A 25,289-nucleotide genomic window follows, 5' to 3' on the forward strand; every position below is an offset into this window, starting at 1 on the left:
CTCTGTCTCTGCACCCGTAAAGGGAAAGACCTGTTTAGGGTCAAGGTGCTCTTCACTTTTCTCTAGCACAGTCTGCAGCTTCTCTTTTTTCTCCTGCTCAAAGTCCCTCGCCAGGAGGGACTCGACAGCAGCAGGCTGACCCAAGTCTTTTGCACCGAGGAATTCTTTGGATTTCTCAGCTGCGGCCAGCTTCACTTCTATCAAAGACAGGTCTGGGGCGAGGCCACGTCTCAGTTTTTCATCCGTGCCTTCGTAAAAGGGGCAGGTTTCACTGGTTAGATTCTCACTGTCCTGAACTGGAGAAGGCAGGGGGACTGTGTACTTGTTGAAAACGCAGTAGCCCAAGTCCTCCAGCTGGCTTTCAGCCTTGAGCGTGACGTGGTTTTCGTCCGTCACGGGTGGCGGCGGGGCTGCGCTGCTCTCTTCCGCAGCAGCCTCAGCAGGAACTGATTTCTTCTGTGCCACCTCAGTGTCTGCGCTCACAGAGGCCAGTCTGGATCTCGTCCCTGCCAAGTCCAACATTTCAGGCAGGTCAGGAGCCAAGGCAGCCCCATTTTTGTAATAATCTTTGGCCAGGAAAGGCGACTCGGCCGAGGGCTCCGGCTGGACCTTTTCTTCTGCTGTTGGTTTTTCTTCTTCCATGTGCTCATCTTCCTCTCTGCTATCGATAGGGAAGCAGGGAGCCTTCTCCAGTGCCGGTGTGGTTGCTGGCAAGTAGTCATCCCCTTCATCCATACTGCCACTGGTGTTAGTGAGGATATCTGAAGCGAGGGGAGAAAGATCATGCGCACGTCCAAAGCTAAACCCCAGAGCTATTGAATCCAGGCAGGACATAGGCAAATTAATAGACATACTTCTCTGTTCAATGGCAGACCTGCCCCCGAGCCCCAGGCTCCTGCTCAGGGTCAGGTCATCTTTATTTTTACTGTGGAGTTCTCTCTTATCCCCATAGACTTTGGGGTCAATGGTGAACATCCTTTCTGTGGGGGAGCTGGGTTCCTCGGATTTGTCTGACCCAAAGCTCTGTGCCAGGGTACTGTAGCCCAGCTCATGAGCAGGCACACCCTGCTGCTGCTGCTGTAGTTCTGCCTGCAGCTCTTCCTCCTCTTCCTCTTTGTCTTCAGGAATGAGGCGGTTGGTCCGGTAAGGCTCGTAGACACTCTCCTTAGTGTCACTCAGCTCATAGTAATCGCTGCCTTGTTTCAGAGCCTCTGCTTTGAAGGCTTCCTCTTTCAGAGCAGAGGTTTCAAAATACTTGGACATTCCTGATTGATCCTCCTCTTCTTTCACTCGGTAGGGAGCCAAAGCGCTCGTCTGATCCTCCTTGGAATCCTTCTTAACATCCTTCTCTTGAGCAGCTTCTAGAGTAGGAGTCTTGTCCGTGGCTAAGCTTGGTGCCTCAAGGCCTTTCTCTGCTTTTCTGGCTAGCTGAGAGCTTTGAAGGTGCTCTGCTGTTTGCTCAAGGATCAGTTCATGGCTTAACTTGGCTGGGGGCAGCTGTGTGCTTGGCTGCACTTCCTTTTTCATGTCTAGTGTTTCTGGGAGTCCACTTTGGTCCATTTCTTTTTCAGCCTTGAGGCCATCAGGTGACTTTTTGGCTTGGCTATCCTTTGGAAAGTCTGTTTGGCCCAGGGTAAGCGCCTTGGCTTCGGGTTTTGTGGTGAATTTACCATCATCTAATATTCGAGCCTCCCCTTTATCATAGAAGTCATACCTCTCTTCTTCATCACTCTCATCCTTGGTCATGTCCTTTTCCTCCCCCCATGCAGGCATTTTTGGGGTGCTTGGGGTTTTCAGGCCGTCGAACATTACCGTTGCAGAGAGGTCTTGCAGAGCGAGGGTCCTGCCTTTGTGGACCTGTTCATCCTCAGTCAGATCTTTGGCAAACAGTTGGTCAGGGGCTTCCTGTTTTGTTTTGAAACTGTCTTTGAGTGGAAGGTCCTGGGGGAGAGCAGGAGATGGGCTTGAAGGAAGTTCACCTCTGGCTGCTTCTGCCTTAGGTTCCGATAGCAGTGGAAAACTTTCAGGGTGGCTGAGGGCAAAGCCTTGGCCGCCTTTAATAGATGTAACTTGGTTTGCTGATGAGGGCGCATCTGCAGTCCTTTCTTCCTTCCCTTTGGGCAGTTCAGATGACAGCTCCTTTAGCTCTGGAGAAGCAGGAGGCTTGGCAGCAGGTTCTGCAAAACCACCTTCACCTTTCTTTAGCAGATCAGTTTCCGAGATCCATTCTGAGAGAGGTGAAGGCATTTTCTCTTTGTCTTTGCTCTGTGAATCCTTTTTATCTAGAGCCTCTGTTTTTGCTGGTTGTGGAACTAAGGCATCATATTTAGGTTGCTCACCAGTCTTACTCTCTTTCCCAGATTCAGGCTGCTTTGTGTCTAAGGGTTCTGTTGCCAAAGGGCGTGAGCCCTCCTGGACACGGAATTCCATCTTCGTGGCTGCAAGCAAACCTGAAGTAGTTTGTTTGGGTTGGACAACAAAATTATTTACATCACTTACAGGCAGGCAGTCAGGTAGCTCACAACAGCATCTTGCTATGAATGATGGAAAGGAGAAGGGGAGCAAAACAAAACAAAACAAAAAAAGAAGATGCAAACCATGCAGCAAGGCCATCCACCTAGAGATCTGCTTTGAGGTGTTTAAACAGGAGGTTCCCTCAGGGTTTCTACTGAACAGGTGGAGCTGTGCACACAGAGATCTCTGACCACTGAAAGGAGGTGATTTCACCTGAGTCCTTCATGCTTTGTACACAACAGCAACCCCACAAGTGCCTCTCACTTCACTGGAAAGCTCTGCTGGACCCTGCAGCTTATTATTAGTTTCTCATTAGTACAGTCTGCAAGGTGAAGCCCAATCAGTTGTGCCTGTGTGTGCTGCTGACCTTTAAAACATCCACACTTCTGCATCCCCCTGTAGCTTTTAGGTGTTTTTTTTTCTTCCATATGTTGACCTAAACTAAAGCAATGATGCACGTAAAAGCCTTTTGCAAGTGTCAGAAGAGGATAGGCTTTTAACTCTATATCAACTTTGGACATTCACTCTCTGGCAACTGACAGAAATCTCACAGCATGTGGAGATCAGCAGCAGAGCTATGAACAGTTCCAGAGCTTGAAGGTTTGCTTTTCAAAACAACTAAGCCATCTCAGCTGTAACTGAAGTTGAAGAACATTTAGCATCTTCAAATGGCTGTAGATCAGGCCCTGATTAAGGTCATTTGAAACTAAAAATGCTGCTTTTACAGTCAGCCACTGCAGATTTTAGGGAGTAATAGCTTTTTAATTTGATTTCCCCTCCCCCCTGCATGTTCTATTAATCGTTAAAAGCTTGTTCTTTGTAAATACCCCAGGGACTACAATGATTCCTGTGGTATGGGAGTCTTACTATCATGCAAAATCTGGGGGGAGATGCTGCAGTTATCTGTTAAAAAAAAAAAAAAGTCAAGGTCTGTGAAGTTTTTTTTCCTAAAGGTTGTTGCAACAAGCACTGGGCCAACTCTGAAACTCCTCAGATCTGCTTTAAAATCCTTGGAGCTGTGAATCTGACTCTTTTAGAACAGTTGATACCAAAGCATTGGTTGCTCTTTAAACACTTGCAAACCTTTACATGTCATAGAATAATAGAATTGTCAGGGTTGGAAGGCACCTCAAGGCTCATCCAGTTGCAACCCCCCTGCCATGGACAGGGACACCTCACACTACAGCAGGTTGCACACAGCCACATCCAGCCTGGCTGCAAAAACCTCCAGGCAGGAGGCTTCCACCTGTGCCAGTGGCACATGTGGCAACCTGTGCCAGTCTCTCACTACCCTCATGGGGAAGAACTTCTTCCTAACATCCAATCTCAATCTCCCCATTTTGAGTCATGCTCCAGAAAAAAAGGCAGCTCTCACTTTAAGCTCTACAGGCATTAAAAGCAGAGCTCTCCAGCAGCAGTCAGTTTGCTCCCTTTTGTTTTTCCATTTGGGGACTTCCTTGCAAACCCTGTGAGTATAAAACCCACTGAGCTGATGTCACTCTTGATCCACAGAGATTTAAGCAGCTAGATATCGACTCTCTACCTATCCTACTGTGTCTCTCACCACGCTGCAACTGAATGATCCCAGTGGCATCCAAATATATTCTGAGTGCCAAATGGATGTAGCACTCTTGAGCTGGGCCATCCAGAACACCAGCAACTTTCCAGCCAGGCAGTGACTGGGCACATCACTGCTCCACTCAACATGTCTTTGTTGCACTGGCTGGAGAGAAACACCATTCAAAGGCAAATCCTGAAGCCTGGTTTCTTGTGTGCTGAAAGCCAACTGATGGCAGGCAGTGTTTTGTTTGGGTCAGCAGAGCACAACTTCACCCTAGAGCACCTGAGCTTCACTCTGAAGGCAAACATCCCAGTGGAAGGGATGGAGGTTTTGCCTAAGGAGGGCACTCCAGCAGCGTTGAAACTTTGTCATAAGGTAAGACACACACACAAAAAAAATCAGAGTTCTGGCAATGACTGCAATGAATGGCAAGGATATGACATCAGGAGCTCTAGCTTTGAGGCAGCTAAACCAGAATGCACTGAAGCACACACACAAAGAAATCCCCAAAACCACCCAACCAACCAAAAAAAAAAAAAAAAAACAAACAAACAAAAAAACCCCCCCAAAACCAAAAAAAACCCAAAACAGCCTGTGCACTGCAAATGGAAACATTCCTGCACCTTTAAGCCTCTTGTATGTCATCATCAAAGTCAATCAATCTACTTTGGGAAAGAAAAGCAGATGAATCTCTGCACCAAAAAGGGAACAACAAAACACAACGAACCAAAAGAGCAAACACCAACCCATAAAAATATAGCTAGCTTAGCAATGTGACTGGCAAACACATCTGAGATGGGGAGAAGGCTTAGGCAGAGGGATCAGCTCAGCTTGCAAAGCACATTCGGTCACGGCAACGGAAAACAAACCCCAGCCACAGGCACAGCGGTGGGGAGCCACCTGCTGACACAGCACCGATGCAAGCCTGCTGCCCGACAACCAGCAGGCAGGCAGGCAGCTGCAGGGGAAGGGGAGGGAAGGAAGCAGCCTCGGGGAGCGCAGCAGAGAGCTGGAGGAAGGATCCCCCCGGCAGCACAGGCATGCAGAGCTCGGCAGGTCACACCTCCCTCGGCTGAGGAAGGGGCCGTGGCGGGCAGGGGTGCTCCTGCCCCGGGGGTCACACTCTCCCTGCTGGGCACTGGGTCTTCACCACACACTTTGGCCTCCAAACCAGAACAGGTGAGCCCCGGAGAGGCCCTTCGCCCGGTCTGAAGGCTGCCTGGGTCCGTGCTCTTTGCCTGGTTGCTTCCCAGGAGGAGCAGCTGGTTTTGCTTCCACAGCCATCACAGCATGTGGAGATCAGCAGCAGAGCTATGAACAGTTCCAGAGCTTGAAGTTTTGCTTTTCAAAACAGCTAAACCATCTCAGCCGTAACTGAAGTCGAAGAACACTTAACACCTTCAAATGGCTGTAGATCAGGCCCTGATTCAAGTAATTTGAAACTAAAAACGCTGCTTTTACAGTCAGCCACTGCAGATTTTAGAGAATAATAGCTTTTTAACTTGGTTTCCCCCCCACCCTGCTTGTTCTATTAATCATTAAAATCTTGTTCTTTGTAAATACCCCAGGGACTACAATGATTCCTGTGGTATGGGAGTCTTCCTATCATGCAAAATCTGGAGGGCTCTCCTTCCCCACTAGCCTCCAGACCCTTTACTGGGTCTTCTTCTTGAGGATGGAAAAAGGAGGTGACACGACCACCAACCCTGAACACCAAGCACACAGCTCAGCAGGGCTGCGTTGACTGAACACTTTCAGCTCTGAATGCTTGGGGTGTAAGCACATCAAAGGATCCCTAGCGGTGTCCATGGTGGAAGGGAATTTTCCTTAGGGAAAATAATCAAACCAACCCCCTGAAAAAAAAAAACAAAACCAAACCCTCTGCCTCCCAAGGTTATGCTGTGAGAGCTGAAAGTGTTTTACAGCTATACCTCTCCCAAAGATGACTGTGGGGCAAATATTCACTGCAGGTGGAGATGGTATTGAATGAGGGATCACAGTCTCACAGTATATCAGAGGTTGGCAGGGACCTCAAGAGATGATCCAGTCCAACTCCCCTGCCAGAGCAGGAGCACTTAGGGTAGTCCACACAGGAATGCACCCAGGTGGGGTTTGAAAGTCTCCAGAGAAGAAGATTCCACAATCCCCCTGGGCAGCCTGTTCCAGGGCTCTGTCACCCTCACTGGAAAGAAGTTTCTCTTCATGTTGAGGGGAAAGCTTCTATGGCTCTGACAACACTGATGCATCACTGAGCTCAAGGTACACTCCTACATATTTCTGGTAAATGTGCTATTTAATCCAGCAGAAGACACTCAGCTGAGGTGGAGGAGGTGTGAGGCATTGATTTCTTTCCACTGACCTTGGCAATGCTGAGTGCCAAATGCCAGCAAGTCGACCTGTCCCATGAATCCTGGGTATGGATCTGACAGCATATGGAGCCTCTGCCACAGTCCTGAGCCTTGTGTATGGCTGGGAGCTAATGGCTGCATAAGAATTCAGCCACGACCCTTGCAATAAGCAGGTCTAGAAACAATCTCTCCCTTAAGCTGCCTGACACCTGAACTCTTTGTCAAAATCACAGTTTTAGCAGGGAGGACTCTCCTGTTTCCCCACTAGCCTCCAGGCTCCTCAACAGTTGAGTCCAAGAAGCTCCTGAGTGCTTCTGTTCACCTGAATTTCTAAGACACATCACTCAAACTATGGGCTGGTCAGATCAGGACAGCAGTATCAAGAGCAGCCTTTACTCATGCCATGGCAGAAGCATAGAATCACAGAATTGTTTGGGTTGGAAGGGACCTCAAGGCTCAGCCAGTTCCAACCCCCTGCCATGGGCAGGGACACCTCACACTCCAGCAGGTTGCTCACAGCCACATCCAGACTGGCTGCAAAAACCTCCAGGGATGAGGCTTCCACCACCTCCCTGGGCAACCTCTGCCAGTCTCTCACCACCCTCATGGGGAACAACTTCTTCCTAACATCCAATCTGAATCTCCCCACTTCTAGTTTTGCTCCATTCATTCAAGACTTAGAACAAACTGGATTGGAATCTGGAAGAGGCTGTGTCCAGCCTCTTGCTATGAAAACAGAATTTCTTCACAAGAGCTTGATTTTGATCCCAAGATTGGCCCTGGTAAAGACCAAACAATCAACCATCCATTCTAGTTATGGCCTTTGCCAAGGGATTTGAAGAACACAAACATTATTAGGAGGCTGGAAAGTGTCCCTCTGACAAGTACAACACATCAGTAATGACATAAACATGTAGTAAAGGTTAGATGCTACATCTGAAATGAACTGAAGCCAGAAGATGCAGAGTCAGGGCTGGAGGGATGCCTGAGTGTTGCAGGGATATTTACCCATGGGCAGACTGGGACAGTAGCCTGGCTGACAGCAGCTGTCCAGGTCCAAGAGACCCTTAATCACAGTCTCAAAGTACCTTAGAGGTTGGAAGGGACCTCCAGAGATCATCCAGTCCAACCCCCCTGACAGAGCAGCAGCACCCAGGGGAGTCTGCACAGGAATGCATCCAGCTGGGGTTGGAAAGGCTCCAGAGAAGGAGACTCCACAACCTCTCTGGGCAGCCTGTTCCAGGGCTCTGTCACTCTCACTGGAAAGAAGTTTCTCCTCATGTTGAGCTGAAACCTTCTGTGGTCAAGTTTGCCTCCATTGTTTCTTGGCTTCTTGCTGTGCACCACCCAAAAGAGCTTGGCCAGAACTTGCCTTAATTGTCCTGGCTGTGTGTGTAGTTTGCTCTGTGCATCCCTGCCAGTCAAAAACCTTCAAGGAAAGCCTCTCATTTTCCTCTGAGCAGTCTCAGGTACACACCTCTGGCTCCTGAGACCTTCCACGTGATGCTACGTGATTAAAACTCAGCTGTCAAAGCAGAAAGTTGTCTCTGACTTAACAAAGGAATCCTAAAAGCTCCCTTTGGCAGCAAACCTTCATGCCAGGCAAAGTTCAGGCAAGCACATGAGGACAGCTGTCTCCTCATGCCTGGCTTTTCACTGCTGAGCCAGCTCATTTTCCTTGTTTTAGTTTTCTCCTTCACCAGAGGTACACAGAAAGGTCTGGGTTGGAAGGGCTTTCCAAAGCTCATCCAGTCCAATCCCCTCTGCAGTCAGCAGGGACATCCCCAACTAGATCAGGTTGCCCACAGCCCTCTCCAGCCTCACCTTGAAGATCTCCAGGGATGGAGCCTCAACCACCTCCCTGGGCAACCTCTTCCAGTGTTCCACCACCCTCATGCTGCACAACTTCTTCCTCACATCCAATCTCAATCTGCTCTGCTCTACTTTGAAGCCATTGTCCCTGCTCCTGTCCCTGCAGCCCTTTGCAAACAGTCTCTCTGCAGCCTTCTTGCAGCCCCCTTCAGGTCCTGGCAGGTTGCTCTTAGGTCTCCCTGGAGCCTTCTCTTCTGCAGGCTGAACACCCCCAGCTCCCTCAGCCTGGCCTCATAGCAGATCTGCTCCAACCCCCTGAATGTATGACTGTCAAGGCAGCTGGCCATGACTTAACCAGCTCAGGAGTGCTCTAAGTACAGCTGTAGGCACCCTACAGGTATGATTTTCTTTCTCTCTCTCTCCCCTAGCTTCATGCAGTCAGGCTGCCATAAGCAATCTCCCATCGTCAGCACTGATCTCCACATGGCTGCAGCAGGAGGCTGTTTCCCTCCCTGTGAGTTCTGAACAACTCTGGCTGCTTGACCTGACCCACTGAGCAATAATTTCAGGCACACACCTCCACCTTCCTGCCACACAAACCTGTACTGGTTTTAGCTTCAGCTCCTGTGTCCCCAGCCTGAGCTAGGCACACACTGCCAGCTGAACTGTGACCTCCTTTGCCTGGGAGAGGAAGGCTGCATTCCTGGTAGTCACTGGAACACATCCTCCCTTGATTCCTCAAAAGCCCTTTCCACTTTTCTGTTAACTCCCACTGATCAAATAACATTGATGTGCTCAGGCCATAGAAAAGTGGAATACAGAAACTGTTGGCTTTTTTTTCCCCCCTGCTTGTTTGTAGTCACAGAATCACAGAACCAACCAGGTTGGAAAAGACCTCAGAGATCACCAAGTCCAACCTAATACCTAACACCTCCTGACAACTAAACCATGGCTCCAAGTGCCACATCCAAGCTTTTTTTGAACATCCCCAGGGAGCGTGACTCCACCAACTCCCTCGGCAGCACATCCCAATGGCCAATTACTCTTTCTGGGAAAAACTTTCTCTTCTCCTCCAGCCTCAACTTCCCCTGGTGCAGCTTGAGACTGTGTCCTCTCCTCTGTCCCTGCTTGCCTGGGAGAAGAGACCAACCCCCACCTGGCTACAACCTCCCTTCAGGGAGCTGTAGAGAGCAAGAAGGTCTCCCCTGAGCCTCCTCTTCTGCAGGCTAAACACCCCCAGGTAAAGGCAGCTGACACAATGTGAGGTGGGTGCCTCTGCAAAACAAATGGAGGCCAAACACCACCCAATATTAGGGCTGGAAAGGAGCTCAAGGCTCATCCAATTCCAACCCCCTGCCATGGGCAGGGACACCTCACACTCCAGCAGGTTGCTCACAGCCACATCCAGCCTGGCTGCAAAAACCTCCAGGCATGAGGCTTCCACCACCTCCCTGGGCAACCTCTGCCAGTCTCTCACCACCCTCATGGGGAACAACTTCTTCAGAACATCCAATCTCAGTCTCCCCACTTCTAGTTTTGCTCCATTCCCCCCAGTCCTATCCCTCCCTGACACCCTCAAAAGTCCCTCCCCAGCTTTCCTGTAGCCCCCTCCAGATCCTGGAAGGCCACAAGGTCTCCTGGGAGCCTTCTCCTCTCCAGACTGCACAACCCCAACTCTCTCAGTCTGTCTCCAGAGCAGAGCAGCTCCAGCCTTATGCTCATCCTCGTGGCCCTTCTCTGGACACCTTCCAGCACCTCCAGATCTTTCCTATAACAGAGACTCCACAGCTGGAGACAGAGCTCCAGGTGGGGTCTCAGCAGAGTGGAGTCACCCTTTGTGTACCTGCTGGAGAACTACAGACCTTCCACTGCTGCCTTGGGTACAGAGCTGGCTTTTCCTCCCTTCTGTTAAAGACTGATTTACCTCCAGGAACAATCTTCTGGCCTATTTTGCCCACTGGTCTTGGCAGTCATCCTCTGGCCCAACAGAACACATTGCTTTATGCATCTTTAACCATGCTGCTGCTTTTGCTTCTGCTGCTGTAAGCCAGGCCAGCAGACCCAGAGCCCTGCTTTAAGCAGGGACCATGGTTTCCCTGGCTACAAAGCTGGCATTCCTTGCTCATGCTGCAGCTCCACTTTAAGATGGTGATGAGACTCTGGAGAGGTCTCACTTGAATGTGGGGGAGAAACCACAGCTCTATGTGCCTGCCTGCTGGGCGGTGATTCTCCTCCTCTGCTCCACTCTGCTGAGATCACACCTGGAGCACTGTGTCCAGTTCTGGAGCCTCTGTTACAAGAATGATCTGGAGAAGGTCCAGAGAAGGGCCAAGAGGATGAGCAGAGGGCTGGAGCTGCTCTGCTCTGGAGACAGCCTGAGAGAGTTGGGGTTGTGCAGTCTGGAGAGGAGAAGGCTCCAAGGAGACCTTCTTGTGACCTTCCAGGATCTGAATGGGGCTCCAAGAAAGCTGGGGAGGGACTTTTGAGGGTGTCAGGGAGTGATAGGACTGGGGGGATGGAGCAAAACTAGAAATGGGGAGATTGAGATTGGATGTTAGGAAGAAATTCTTCCCCATGAGGGTGGTGAGAGACTGGCAGAGGTTGCCCAGGGAGGTGGTGGAAGCCTCATGCCTGGAGGTTTTTGCAGCCAGGCTGGATGTGGCTGTGAGCAACCTGCTGGAGTGTGAGGTGTCCCTGCCCATGGCAGAGGGGTTGGAACTGGATGAGCCTTGAGCTCCCTTCTAACCCTGACAATTCTGTGATTCTATGATGGTTCCAATTTGTGTACAAAGTGTCCCCTCAGAATGGTTCTCATCTCCTATCTGATTCTATGATTCACCTGGGAGGCACTGAGGGTGTCCTGGTCTCCCTCCCCAGGAGGCAGGCACATATAGAATGGGATGGATGGCAGGAGGGGAGAGGGGAGTGAGAGGAACACAACAGGACCATGCTCAGTTCACCTTCCTCATGGCCCAACAAGACCTCTGTGCTCTTCACTGTGGCACTGGGTACTGTGCTACTAGATCCAGCCCACTCTGAGCTGAACAAAGGGTGCTCATAGTACTCCTCCTCTGAATTGCAAGGCTCCTCCTCAGGCATAGACACTGCAATGGAGGGGGGCAGGGGTCTGCAGCACTCCCTGCTGGCTGCTGGCTCACGTCCTGGGCACGGCTCTAGTGGTCCCACCTGCTCCTCCACCCCTTCATCTACAAACAGACACACACAGAAACAAAAACTGCAGCACAGGCAGACAGACAGACAAAGAAAAGGCAAGGCAGGAGGGCTGCATGCACTAGCAACAGTAGTGCCACAGCAGGGTGGAGGAGGAAAGCAGCCAGGCTGCAGGGTTAAGGCAAGGACACAGGAAGCAGGCAGCTGTGCCATGCAGCAGGTGGGCATATGAAGGTGGCATTTCCTACAGCCCTGCTAAAGAGCAGAAACCACTGGAATGAGTGGATTGCTAAAGCATACCTCCACTGCTGAGAGGGACACAGCTGGTACACAAATCACATCTCACAGCTGGCACCTGATGCATGCTGGACAGCTGACTGCATTCAAACCATTCCCAGTATCCCAGTACTGCTCTATCCCTCACAGCCATCCCTCCACATCTCTACAGCCTCCTGAAAGCAGGTTGGGGAGAGGTTGGTGATGGTCTTTTCCCATATCACAGAATTAACCAGGTTGGACTTCAGAGCTCATCCAGTCCAACCTCTCACCCAACCCCAACCAATCAACTCACCCATGGCACTGAGTGCCTCACCCAGGCTGCTTTGAAACACTTCCAGGGATGGTGACTCCACCACCTCCCTGGGCAGCACATCCCCATGGCCAAGGTCTCTTGCTGGGGAGAATTTCTTCCTCACCTCCAGCCCAAACCTCCCCTGGTGCAGCTTGAGACTGTGTCCTCTCTTCTGTTCGTGCTTGCCTGGGAGAAGAGCCCAACCCCCACCTGGCTACAACCTCCCTTCAGGGAGTTGTAGAGAGCAAGAAGGTCTCCCCTGAGCCTTCTCTTCTCCAGGCTAAACACCCCCAGCTCCCTCAGCCTCTCCTCACAGGGCTGTGCTCCAGACCCCTCCCCAGCCTTGCTGCCCTTCTCTGGACACCTTCCAGCATCTCAACATCTTTCTTCAACTGAGGAGCCCAGAACTGGACACAGCACTCAAGGTGTGACCTAACCAGTGCTGAGCACAGGGCAGGATGACTTCCCTGCTCCTGCTGGCCACACTCTTGCTGATGCAGGCCAGGATGCCATTGGCCTTCTTGGCCACCTGGGCACACTGCTGGCTCCTCTTCAGCTGCTGTCCACCAGCACCCCCAGGTCCCTCTCTGCCTGGCTGCTCTCCAGCCACTCTGTCCCCAGCCTGTGGCACTGCCTGGGGTTGTTGTGGCCAAAGTGCAGAACCCAGCACTCAGCCTTGTTAAATGCCATCCTGTTGGACCCTGCCCATCTGTCCAGGCAGTTCCATCTCTAAGAGCTCTAAACGTCTTCCTGGAAAAACCCTGTATGTTTTAGGTTTCTTCCTGTAGTTTATCACCCTCAGCTTTCTTCAGCAACATGACAGCAAGTGTCCTGCAAGTCAGTGACACTTGATTTCTCCTGCCTGGGAAAAGAATGCTGGAGTGGCAACCCATTAAGGCTCAATCAACCACACAGAGGAAGAAAAATTATGAATTGATGGCAATATTAGCAGCTTCAATATACATTACAGTGCTGCAAGAGAAAGCTTCCCCAGGACTAGGATTCTATTGACAGCCCTGAGGTTGCCCAGGACTGAGGGTGTGCTGTGTGCACTTTATGGACATACACAAATGCCACCCATGGAACTCAGCTCAAGAGAACTGCTCTCACCACAGAAGCACAGAATGACTGAGGCTGGAAATGACCTCTGAGATCATCCAGTCCAGCCTATGACCCAACACCACCACCTCAGCTAAACCATGCCAACAAGTGCCACATCCAAGCTTTTCTTACAGACCTCCAGGGGTGGTGACTCCACCATCTCCCTGGGCAGTCCATCCCAGTGCCTGATCAGCCTTGCTGTGAGGAATTGCTTCCTAATATCCAACCTAACCCTCCCCTGGCACAGCTTCAGGCCATGCCCTCTCCTCTTGTCACAAGTTGCCTGGGAGCAGAGCCTGACCTCCACCTGCCTACAGCTTCCCTTCAGGTGGTTGTAGAGAGTCATAAGGTCCCCCCTGAGTCTCCTCTTCTCCAGGCTGAACACCCCCAGCTCCCTCAGCCTCTCCTCACCAGCCTTTCCCTCCAGCCCCCCCTGCCCCCCCAGTCTGGTTGCTCTCCTCAGGACCTGCTCCAGCACCTCAAGATCCTTCCTGAAGTGAGGGGCCCAGAGCTGGAGACACTATAATTTCTTCCAGAGCACACTTCAGTTGCTTTTCTCTTGTTCTGGGATCCAAACCCCAGATTCAGGAGTTCCTTGCATGTGTAAAAGAGGTAGGCGTGGAAAAACAAGGCAGCAACCTGCTTCTGCCGTGCAGGAAGCTCTGCAGAGCTGAACACAAGGCTGCACTTCAGCTTCCCATCTTCTTCCCTAGGAACTAAGAGCCAGCAGCCAGGCAAGCAGGGAAGCATCTTGATCCACATACAATGCAGATCCCATGGATTTCTCCTCCACAGAAAGCTTTACAACATTCAGGGCCAGGTTGGAGTGGCCTCAGAGTTGGCAAGAGGCTGGTGACACGGTGGGGAGGATGTGTCTGTGGGTGGGAAAGGGCAGCAATTAACTCCCTCCTCAAAGCTCAGGCAAGTCAGAACTGCTTCTTTGCACGGTGCCTCCACACTAGTCCATGAATGACTGCGGACAGGAGTGGAAAGGGTTGGAACACTTGCTACCCCTTCTGCTGGAACTAGGATGTTGAGGAGGAAAGAATGCAAGGTCAGAAGCAGAACCTGGAGGAGGAGGATATGCAAACAGGGTGCAGCTGTGGGTCATATTTTATCCAGAAGTAAAATGCATCAAAGGAAAGTGCAGATGAAACCCCCAGGACATCAGTTGCACCCCGGGATAGGCCAAGGGGCAATGGATGGAAACTGCAGCACAGGAGGTTCCACCTCAACATGAGGAGGAACTTCTTCCCTGTGAGGGTGACAGAGCACTGGAAGAGGCTGCCCAGAGAGGTTGTGGAGTCTCCTTCTCTGGAGCCTTTCATCTGGATGTGTTCCTGTGTGACCTGTGCTGGATTCTCTGGTCCTGCTCTGGCAGGGGGATTGGACTGTTGGATTAGATGATCTCTTCGGGTCCCTTCCAACCCCTAACATCCTCTGATCCTGTGATCTCTATACTGCTACAGTCAAGGCTGAAAATATCTTCTTTATAGGCTCTGAATTCATTGGAGACAAGAAATTTTACAGGCCCTGCCTCTGCTCCTTAGAACTCCAGTAACCAACAACAGTACCAAGACTTAGATACATATTGCTGTGAAGGTCCCCAGTCACTAGGAGTGCAAAAGCCTCATATTACTGGGGGCTGTGAAGTCTGTGGCTGTTTATTTATCAGGTTTGATGAAGCTATTTTCACAATGACTGCAGACAAGTTCATTAACAGAACCATGATGTCTTTAAAGGAGGCTTTTATTCTGGCAACAGAAAAAAGAAATCCTTTCTTCTTTGTTTTCTTGTTGTTTTAGTCCCTCCTAATGGTTCTTCTTCATCTCAAAGCATGGGAAAACAAAATTCCCCCTTGCATTACAGGATCACAGGATAACACAGGATCAGAGGATGTAGGGGTTGGAGGGACCTCTGGAGATCTTTGAGTCCAACCCCCCTGCCAGAGCAGGACCAGAGAATCCAGCACAGGTCACACAGGAACACATCCAGACAGGGCTGCAAAGGCTCCAGAGAAGGAGACTCCACAACCTCTCTGGGCAGCCTCTTCCAGTGCTCTGGGACCCTCACAGGGAAGAAGTTCCTCCTCATGTTGAGGTGGAACCTCCTGTGCTGCAGTTTCCATCCATTGCCCCTTGGCCTATCCCAGGGCACAAGTGAGCAGAGCCTGTCCCTGTCCCTTCCTTCCTGACCCCAGCCCTCAGCTATTGATAGACATTGATCAGATCCCTCTCAGCCTTCTCCTCTCCACACTAAACACCCCCAGGGCTCTCAGCCTCTCCTCCCCAGACAGTGCTCCAGTCCCTTCAGCATCCTTGCAGCCCTCCCTTGGACTCTCTCCAGCAGATCCCTGTCCCTCCTGAACTGGGGAGCCCAGACCTGGATGCAATATTCCAGGTGAGGTCTCAGCAGGGCAGAGGAGAGGGGGAGGAGAACCTCCCTGGATCTGCTGGACACACTCCTCTGAATGCCCCCCAGGACCCCATTGGCCTTTTTGGCCACCAGGGCACATTGCTGTCCCATGCAGAACTTGTTGTCCACCAGCACTCCCAGCTCCTTCTCCTTGGGGCTGCTCTCCAGCAGATCCCCTCCCAACCTGTCCTGGTGTGTTCTGAAGTGTCAGATGAAAAGCCCTTCTCACAAAGGCTTCATTCTGCTTTAGCTTCCAGGTCTCTTGAAAACACCTTTCCAAGAAATCATTTTTCACTTGCAAGGAGATCAATTTTTCCTGGACACTTGGTTCCTTCCAGTTTATTTGGTCTGTAGAGCCTCATCTGAGCTAAAATGGCTGTTCCAAAGTGGAAGGCAGCCCATGGAAGGCATTCTTCTGCCTGGAGACCTTCAGAAGGATTTTGACATGAAGAGCATTGAGGATATGCCATCGGCCCTGCTGCCTGGCCAGCTCCAACTGATGCAAGGATCACACAGAGCCAGGGAAAAGATCATTTCCTGAGCAAAATCCTGCTCCTACAGCTGAAATAAAGGAAACCATTTCAACAGAGCAAATGATTTTTGCCTTACCTTCTGCAGCAGCACAAAGGGACAGGCTCATGGGAACGTTTTCCTCTGCAGCCAAACCAAAGAAAGAGATCTCCATCTACCCAGCTCCTTTCTCTCTCAGGAAATACACTTGACCCACAAACCTCCCTCTCTTTTTCTACCTTTTTTTTTTTTCATTTGTGTTTGCTGCTTGGCTGGCCACATCCACCTTTGTCATGTCTACAGCAGTGATTCCCTTCCTGCCCTGACTGAAGGAAGCCTCTCCTGCCTTCAGAGCAACGCGACGCAGGCTGACAGGCATGGGAGGGAAGAGCTCCAAGAGAAGAGGGGGGGAAAAGGAGGTCTGAGGGAGACACACCAAGCACTCATCCTTTTTGTATTTCTTTTTTTCTTGTTCAGCATTGGGTGGAGTTGATAAATTCTGCAGAAAGACAGACAGACAGACAATGCAAAGGGGCATGGGAATGCAGAGCCAGACAGTACAACTGGGTCGAACTCTGCTGAGGCAAACTCCTCTGAATCAGAGCTGTGCAGCAATCAGAATGACAGCTCTGGCTTGCTAGGGTCAGCAAAAGCTCAGCTTCCTCACAGCAAAGGAGGATCACAGCCTCTAACACAGGGCAGAACACAAGATTTGATTGCTATCGTCAACCTTCCTGATAACGGTAGGAGGGAAGGCAATCTGGCATCCTTCTGGTAGCTATGAGCAACCTGCTCTAGTGTGAGGTGTCCCTGCCCATGGCAAGGGGGATTGGAACTGGATGGTCCTTGAGGTCCCTTCCAGCCCTGACAATTCCATGATTTTTGTTCAAGAAGTTCCTTCAATTCATCCATCAGCTCTACTGGGAGATCCACACTCCCAGAGCTGGACACAGACCAGGAGCTTGCAGCAGAATGCATCAATGACTCAAGCACCTCATTTTCTTCCCCTACAGACTTCCCAGACTTCCCCTACAAACCTAAACCTTTTGGAATTCCACAGGCCATTTGCATCCAAAACCCAAGAGCTGAATCCAAAGCAGATCATGACCAAGTCTCTTTTGACTAATGCTAAAGGAAAGGATTGGAGTGGTTCAAAAACCTGTGGCATTGTGTAAACCATCACAACATCTCCCACCCTCTGGTGTTTCAGTGCTGGCAATGACCCCTGCTGGGTAGGTAGCTAAGTGCTGATATCTTAACTCAGTTCTACACACAACAGCAGAGAAAAATGCTATTGAATCACACAATCGCCAAATGGCCTGGGCCAAAAGGGACTTCCAGAGCTCATCCAGTCCAAGCCCCTGCAGTCAGCAGGGACATCCCCAACTAGATCAGGTTGCCCACAGCCCTCTCCAGTCTCACCTTCAATATCTCCAGGGATGGAGCCTCAACCACCTCCCTGGGCAACCTCTTCCAGTGTTCCACCACCCTCATGCTGCAGAATTTGTTCCTCACATCCAATCTCAATCTGCTCTGCTCTACTTTGAAGCCATTGTCCCTGCTCCTGTCCCTGCAGCCCTTTGCAAACAATCTCTCTGCAGCCTTCTTGCAGCCCCCTTCAGGTCCTGGCAGGTTGCTCTTAGGTCTCCCTGGAGTCTTCTCTTCTCCAGGCTGAACACCCCCAGCTCCCTCAGCCTGGCCTCACAGCAGAGCTGCTCCAACCCCCTGAGCATTTTCCTGGCCCTCCTCTGGAGCCTCTCCATCAGGTCCATGTTCTTCCTGTGCTGAGGGCTCCAGAGCTGCACACAGCACTGCAGGTGAGGTCTCAGCAGAGCAGAGCAAAGTGGCAGAATCACCTCTCTGGCTCTGCTGGCAATGCTGCTTTGGATGCAGCCCAGGCTGCCCTTGGCCTTCTGTGCTGCAAGCTCACCCTGCCTGCTCCTGGCCAGCTTCTCATCCCCCAGCACCCCCAAGGCCTTTTCCTCAGGGCTGCTTTCTCTCCCCTCCTTCCCCAGCCTGGATTGACAGTGAGGGTTGTTCCAGCCCAGGTGCAGAACCCTGCACTTGCTCTTAGTGCCTTGCTGAGTCACACAGCTGGGAACAGCCACTGGGTTAGAACAACCTCCAGCACTATGCTGCTTTGCTACTTTGTTGTGTCACTACAACCAGCACAAAACAGTTCCAGATTGCTCAGGGGACAATCTCCAACTTCCTGGCAATCAACCAAGATGAGTACTCTATGAAATCAGAAAATAGGTGCAAATAGTACTGCTGCAGCTTCAGGGGTTGATTGCCCTTCCCTCTGGGTGATCAGTTGAGGAACTTGGCTTTATTGCTTGGAAGCACTCAGTGGGCAGATGGCAACAATCAAGGGATCCAATTCCTCATACTGGTTACTAACCACCCCCAGGAGTTGTTTCTGGTTCTACTTCATACTGGTTACTAACCACCCCCAGGGGCTGTTTCTGGTTCTATTCCATACTGGTTACTAACCACCCCCAGCAGGTATTTCTGGTTCTACTCCATACTGGTTACTGTCCACACCCAGGAGGTATTTCCAGCACAGTGGACTGGCAAATGTTGCTGTTTTTCACCCAGCCTTTAATTGCATGACCTCAACACTGACTGCAGGATGGAACATGCCTGATTGCAGCGTCTTGCTAAGCACAAGAACCAGCAAACAGCCATTTGCACAGCTAATAGAAGCTCTGTGTGGAAATGCCAATGAAGGTTGCTCAGCAGATGATTCAAGGAATTGTTGTCATGCACTTCTTGAACAAGAACAACAAAGGAAAAAAAAAAGAAAAAGAGGAAGAAAACTCTCAAAGAAAAACCCAAGGATGAAGTAAATGGACATATAGAACTGCAACAGACATGGCAGAGTTCAGCTGACAGTCCCCTGAAGATTATGACCCTAAATCCTTCCCTTTCAGCCAGGTGACATGGCTCAGGTTTGACACAGGGCTGCCTGCCTGCACTGGTGGCCTCGATGCAGCCTCGAGCAAAGCACTGCACTGGCTCAGCCCTGTGCCACCTTCACTGGGGCTTAGCCCTCTCCTGCTTACAACTAAAGCAATGCTTAAGCTCTTTGCTGGAAGGGATTTTAGCAGGAAGAACATGCAGTGCTCATGGGCTGCTGAAATTGAAGGGTAGTTGTGCAGGGGGGGAGTGTAAAATGGCTTTGTGAGACTGGAACTTGACTCCTACAGCCCCTTCCCCTCCCCCCAGTACACACAGGCACCGAAGCATGGATTGCAGCGATGACCCAACTCTGAATCTCTTTGCTTTCATGCAGGTAAGACTCCAAACCCAAAGGTAATGGCAATTAAACAGAAGAAAACAGTAATGAAAAACAAAAGATAACCCTCATTGCATTCCAGCAGCCACCTGGGCTTGGGTTGCACACTCCAGATACAAAGGTGAGCATCAGCAACTTTTTAAGACTCTGAATCTTGTTGCTTTCATGCATTTAAGATCCCAACCCAAAGCTAATGGCAATTAAACAAAGGAAAACAATAAAACAAAGAAGAAATATGACCCACAGTGCATCCCAGCAGCCACCTGGGCTCAGGTTGCACACACCTGCTACAAAGGTGAGCATCAGAAACTTTTTAACATGGATGTACTCTCAATCTTGTTGCTTTCATGGATTTAAGATCCCAACCCCAAAGCTAATGGCAATTAAGCAAAAAAAAAAGTAATAAAAAATGTAAGATGACCCAGAGTGCATCCTAGAAGCCACCATGGCTCAGGTTGCACACTCCAGATACAAAGGTGAGCACCAGAAACTTTTTAAGACTCTGAATCTTGTTGCTTTCATGCATTTAAGATCCCAACCCCAAAGCTAATGGCAATTAAACAAAGGAAAACAATAAAACAAAGAAGAAAGATGACCCACAGTGCATCCTAGCAGCAGGCTGCACACACCAGCTACAAAGCTGAGCATCAGCAACTTTGTCTCCCGAAGATGGATGTACTGAAGGGAGGCTGTCGGATACCTCCGTGCCACCTCATCCATGCATTGCAGCTGGGTGCAGGTGGGGAGTTACTGCCTGATCTTTTCCACACTGAAGGTGGCAGAAGGCATCTCCATTTCCTGCTTCCCCCAGTCCTTTAGAGCTGTGCTGCCAGCTGTGCCCCAGGGCTGGCCGGGAGGCTCTTACCTTCCTCCAGGGCTCCGGTCTGCTCGGAAGCTGGCGAGGGAGGCGGGGAGGGAGGCAGGTTGGCTGACTCTTCAACTGCTAGAAACCAAACACAGGCACAGTGAGAGCCAGCAGGTCAGTGCTGGGGACAAGCTGCACTCACACTGAGAGGATTATTCAACAGGGGGGTGAGTGCCAGGTGGATTTTCAGAGAGACACCCATCCAGCACAGGTGGATGGTAAAGGTTACACTAAAAGGCTTGTGTGGGTTGCTTGGTTTGGGTTGGTTTTGTTTTCTCAGGAGGTATTAAATACTTGCCAAATTGTGGTCAGAGGGTGAAATAAAAAAATCAAGTATGAAATGATCTTTTTAAATCAGGATTGTCACTCAGAAAACCCTTCAGACACCCATGGCCACAACCAACTCATTGCTCTCACATGACTGAAGGAGCTGGGGATGGTTAGCTTGAAGAAGAGGAGGCTGAGGGGAGACCTCCTGGCTCTCTGCAGCTCCCTGAAAGGAGGTTGTGGAGAGGTTGTGCTGGTCTTTTTCCATAGGTAAGTACAGAATCACAGAATCACAGAATCAGTGAACTTGGACAAGACCTTTGAGCTCATCCAGTCCAACCTCTCACCCAACTCCATCCAATCAACTCACCCATGGCACTGAGTGCCTCATCCAGGCTGCTTTGAAACACTTCCAGGGATGGTGACTCCACCACCTCCCTGGGCAGCACATCCCAAGGGCCAATCTCTCTGTCTGGGAAGAATTTCTTCCTCACCTCCAGCCCAAACCTCCTCTGGTGCAGCTTGAGACTGTGTCCTCTCCTTCTGTCCCTGCTTGCCTGGGAGAAGAGACCAAACCCCACCTGGCTACAACCTCCCTTCAGGGAGTTGTAGAGAGCAAGAAGGTCTCCCCTGAGCCTCCTCTTCTCCAGGCTAAACACCCCCAGCTCCCTCAGCCTCTCCTCACAGGGCTGTGCTCCAGACCCCTCCCCAGCCTTGTTGCCCTTCTCTGGACACCTTCCAGCATCTCAACATCTTTCTTAAACTGAGGAGCCCAGACCTGGACACAGCACTCAAGGTGTGGCCTAACCAGTGCTGAGCACAGGGCAGGATGACTTCCCTGCTCCTGCTGGCCACACTATTGCTGATGCAGGCCAGGATGCCATTGGCCTTCTTGGCCACCTGGGCACACTGCTGGCTCCTCTTCAGCTGCTCTCCACCAGCACCCCCAGGTCCCTCTCTGCCTGGCTGCTCTCCAGCCACTCTGTCCCCAGCCTGCAGCACTGCCTGGGGTTGTTGTGGACAAAGTGTAGAACCCTGCACTTAGCCTTGTTAAACCTCATGGCCTTGGACTCTTCCCATCTGATCAACAAGAGGCAAGAGCCTCAAGCTGCAGCAGGGCAGGGTCAGACTGGACATCAGGAAGAATTTTTTCCCCTCAGGAGTGGTCAGGGATTGGAATGTGCTGGGCAGGGAGGTGGTGGAGTCCCCAAGCCTGGCTGTGTTTGAAGGTGGTTTGGCTGTGGTGCTTGGGGCTGTGGTTTAGGGGTGAGCCTTGTAGAGTAGGGTTGTGGGTTGGACTTAGTGATCCTGAGGGGCTTTGCCAACCTGAATGGTTCTGTGATAAAGCATCTGAGCATGAGGGATGCATAAATTCACTCTGAATATCAGACACTGGCATCCAGTCTCTTCCATTTACCTTGAGCACATGAACAAAAAATATTCTCTGCCCTTTTTTTTTTTTCCCTTCCTTTCTTCTGCTGAACTCAAGGTTAAGCACAGACCACATGTGAATATTGCTTCTCTGAATACAAAAGACACTGAGGCAGGGAACCTAACTCTGCCATCAAGAGGAGTGCTTGAGCACAGCCAAGTGCAGTGAACTCTTCACAGTGTCAAGTGCATTAGAGGTTGGAAGGGACCTCCAGAGATCACCCAGTCCAAGCCCCTGCCTGAGCAGCAGCACCCAGGGGAGTCTGCACAGGAATGCATCCAGCTGGGGTTGGAAAGGCTCCACAGAAGGAGACTCCACAACCTCTCTGGGCAGCCTGCTCCAGGGCTCTGGCACCCTCACACCAAAGAAGTTTCTCCTCCTGTTGAGCTGAAACCTTCTCTGGTCCAGTTTGTCTCCATTGTTCCTTGGCTTCTTGCTGTGCAGCACCCAAAAGAGCTTGGCCCCCTCCACTTGACCCCCAGCCCTCAGCTCTTGACAGACATTGATCAGATCCCCTCTCAGCCTTCTCTTCTCCACACTAAACAGCCCCAGGGCTCTCAGTCTCTCTTCCCAGGGCAGATGCTCAAGTCCCCTAAGCATCCTCCTGCCTCTCCCTTGGCCTCTCTCCAGCAGCTCTCTGTCTCTCTTGACCTGGGGAGCCCCAAACTGGACACAGGATTGCAGCTGTGGTCTCAGCAGAGCAGAGCAGAGCAGAGCGGGAGCAGAACCTCCCCAGCCCTGCTGGCCACACTTTTCATGCTGCACCCCAGGCTCCCATTTGCTCTCTTGGCCACCAGGGCACATTGTTGTTCCATGGAGAACTTGCTGCCCACCAGCACTCCAAGCTCTTTCTCCATGGAGCTGCTCTCCAGCAGGGCATTCCCTAACCTGTCCTGGTGCCTGCTGTTGTTCCTCCCCAGCTGCAGGACCCTGCCCTTGTCCTGATTGAACTCCAGGAGGTTTGCCTGCAGCCAGCTCTCATCCTGTGCAGCTCTGGTTGGATGCAGCACAGCCTGACAGGTGTCAGCCACCCCCCAGGTTGGGATCATCAGAACTTGCTGGGGGTGCACTCAATGCTCTCAGCCAGGTTGTTGATGAAGATATTGAACCAAACTGGGCCCAGGACTGATTCCTGGGGAACACCACTGGCCACAGGCCTCCAAATTGACTCTGTGCCACTGATGCCAACCCTCTGAACTCTGCTGTGGAGCCAGTTTGCAATCCACCTCACTGCCCAGCCATCTATGCCACATCTCCTGAGCTTTTCTATGAGGATGTTATGGGAGACAGCATCAAAAGCTTTACTGAAATCTTAGCCACACTTGGACTAGGTTTTAGCCAGGCTTCCTCCCAAGCACAGCAAGGCCAATTTCAAAGCCCCAGCAGAATCTGCCAGAAGTCTTGTTGATTTCAGCATCATTTGGAAGAGACTTATCCTTAAGATGTGCTCTCCAGGGATCCAAAGCAATTCTATCCTAGGGAGAATTCACTGACCAGGGGAGCTGGAACACTAACAGTTGGCTAAGTGCAGGCAAAACCTCTGACAATGTTTTCCAAATGTATTATCTAACTAGATGGAACTCAACATTCAGTTTGGCCTCACCCAGGCTCCAGTGAAGCAATATTTGCCCAAACACAGAGGAAGTGTTTTGCAGGACTGGGGTCTTCCACCTAAGAATTGTGTCTCTTGCCAAGAAGGCAATCACCAAGCAACCAATCTCCCTGCTGCAGTTCAGTGAAGCAAAAGGCCTTTGGGAACAGAATTTCCAACAAATGTTCTAAATTACTCATTAGCTTTAATTCACTTCCAAGCACGTTCCAGCCACTGTACCAAAACAAAGCAGGGTGCCTGTGGGGAAAATACCACACAAGACATTCCTTTGAGTTGATCACAATGTGCACTGCACTCAGAAGGATCACAGAACAGTCAGGGTTGGAAGGGACCTCAAGGCTCAGCCAGTTCCACCCCTCACACTCCAGCAGGTTGCTCACAGCCACATCCAGCCTGGCTGCAAAAACCTCCAGGCATGAGGCTTCCACCACCTCCCTGGGCAACCTCTGCCAGTGTCTCACCACCCTCATGGGGAACAACTTCTTCCTAACATCCAATCTCAATCTCCCCACTTCTAGTTTTGCTCCATTCCCCCCACTCCTATCACTCCCTGACACCCTCAAAAGTCCCTCCCCAGCTTTCTTGCAGCCCCCTTCAGACACTGGAAGGCCACAAGAAGGTCTCCTCAGAGCCTTCTCTTCTCCAGACTGCACAACCCCAGCTCTCTCAGTCTGTCATTAATCCTCCTCTCTCATGTTGTACAGAGCTGAACACAAAGGGGCTCCCAAGTGCTGCTGGGTACCATCCAAGGTGACCACAAAACCACTACCACCAATTAACATTCAGAGCTGAGCTGCTCAGGAGTCAGAAACCAGGTGGAGACCTGCTGCTGAAGCAAAGAGTGAGGCAGACAGACACAGGGATGGAGCAACAAGGATATAACAGACTCACAGAAGCATTCAGGTTGGCAAAGCCCCTCAGGAGCACCAAGTCCAGCCCACAACCCTACTCTACAAGGCTCACCCCTAAACCACAGCCCCAAGCACCACAGCCTAACCACCTTCAAACACAGCCAGGCTTGGGGACTCCACCACCTCCCTGCCCAGCACATTCCAATCCCTGACCACTCTGGAGGGGAAAAAATTCTTCCTCCTGTCCAGTCTGACCCTGTCCTGCTGCAGCTTGAGGCTCTTCCCTCTTCTTCTCTGGCTAATGAGCTGTGAGAAGAGAGCAGCACAACCTCTGCACAACCTCCTTTCAGGGAGCTGTAGAGAGCCAGGAGGTCTCCCCTCAGCCTCCTCTGCTTCACACTAACCATCCCCAGCTCCTTCACTTGCTCTTCATCACATTTCTTCTCCAGGCCCTTCCCAGCTTCCCTGCCCTCCTCTGCACTCCCTCCAGCACCTCCACATCTCTCTTGGATTCAGGTGCCCCAAACTGGACACCACACTCCAGGTGTGACCTCCCCAGAGCTGAGTCCCAGGGGACAATCCCCTCCTGCTCCTGCTGGACACAGCATTTCTGATCCCAGCCAGGATGCCTTTGGCTTTCTTGGCTACCTGGGCACATTGCTGGCTCCTCTTCAGCTGCTTGGCCATCAGCACCCCCAGCTCCCTTTCTGCCAGCAGCTTTCCAGCCACACTGCCCCAAGCCTGGAGCACTGCTTGGGGTTGTTGTGCCCCAAATGCAGGTCCTGCCATTCTTACAAGTAGTAGTACTAAAGGATCCTCCTCTCTAAGCTATCCATGGTGTGAAGTCTCTCTCTGCTCTTGCTGCACACAGCATTTGCAATCCATGGCCATTCCCACATGGTGCCAGCACTTACCCAGTGGTGCTGCAGCTGCCACAGCTGTGAGTGGGGTTTTGTGATAG

At 51.2% G+C, this 25,289-nt stretch overlaps 1 protein-coding gene across 1 annotated transcript in view; it reads right to left on the minus strand.

Moving 5' to 3' along the window:
* MAP2 (microtubule associated protein 2) overlaps positions 1 to 25,289 on the minus strand; it is a 98,815-nt gene that overhangs the window by 39,142 nt on the left and 34,384 nt on the right. Inside the window, exons 3-4 of the mRNA XM_054380878.1 lie at positions 20,167 to 20,244; positions 15 to 2,438 (exon numbers count right to left, since the gene is read on the minus strand). Coding sequence (XP_054236853.1) covers positions 15 to 2,438; positions 20,167 to 20,244 — 2,502 coding nt within the window. The remainder of the gene's footprint in view (positions 1 to 14; positions 2,439 to 20,166; positions 20,245 to 25,289) is intronic.

Source organism: Indicator indicator, chromosome 5 (assembly GCF_027791375.1).
Source record: "Indicator indicator isolate 239-I01 chromosome 5, UM_Iind_1.1, whole genome shotgun sequence".
Classification (NCBI taxonomy): domain Eukaryota; kingdom Metazoa; phylum Chordata; class Aves; order Piciformes; family Indicatoridae; genus Indicator; species Indicator indicator.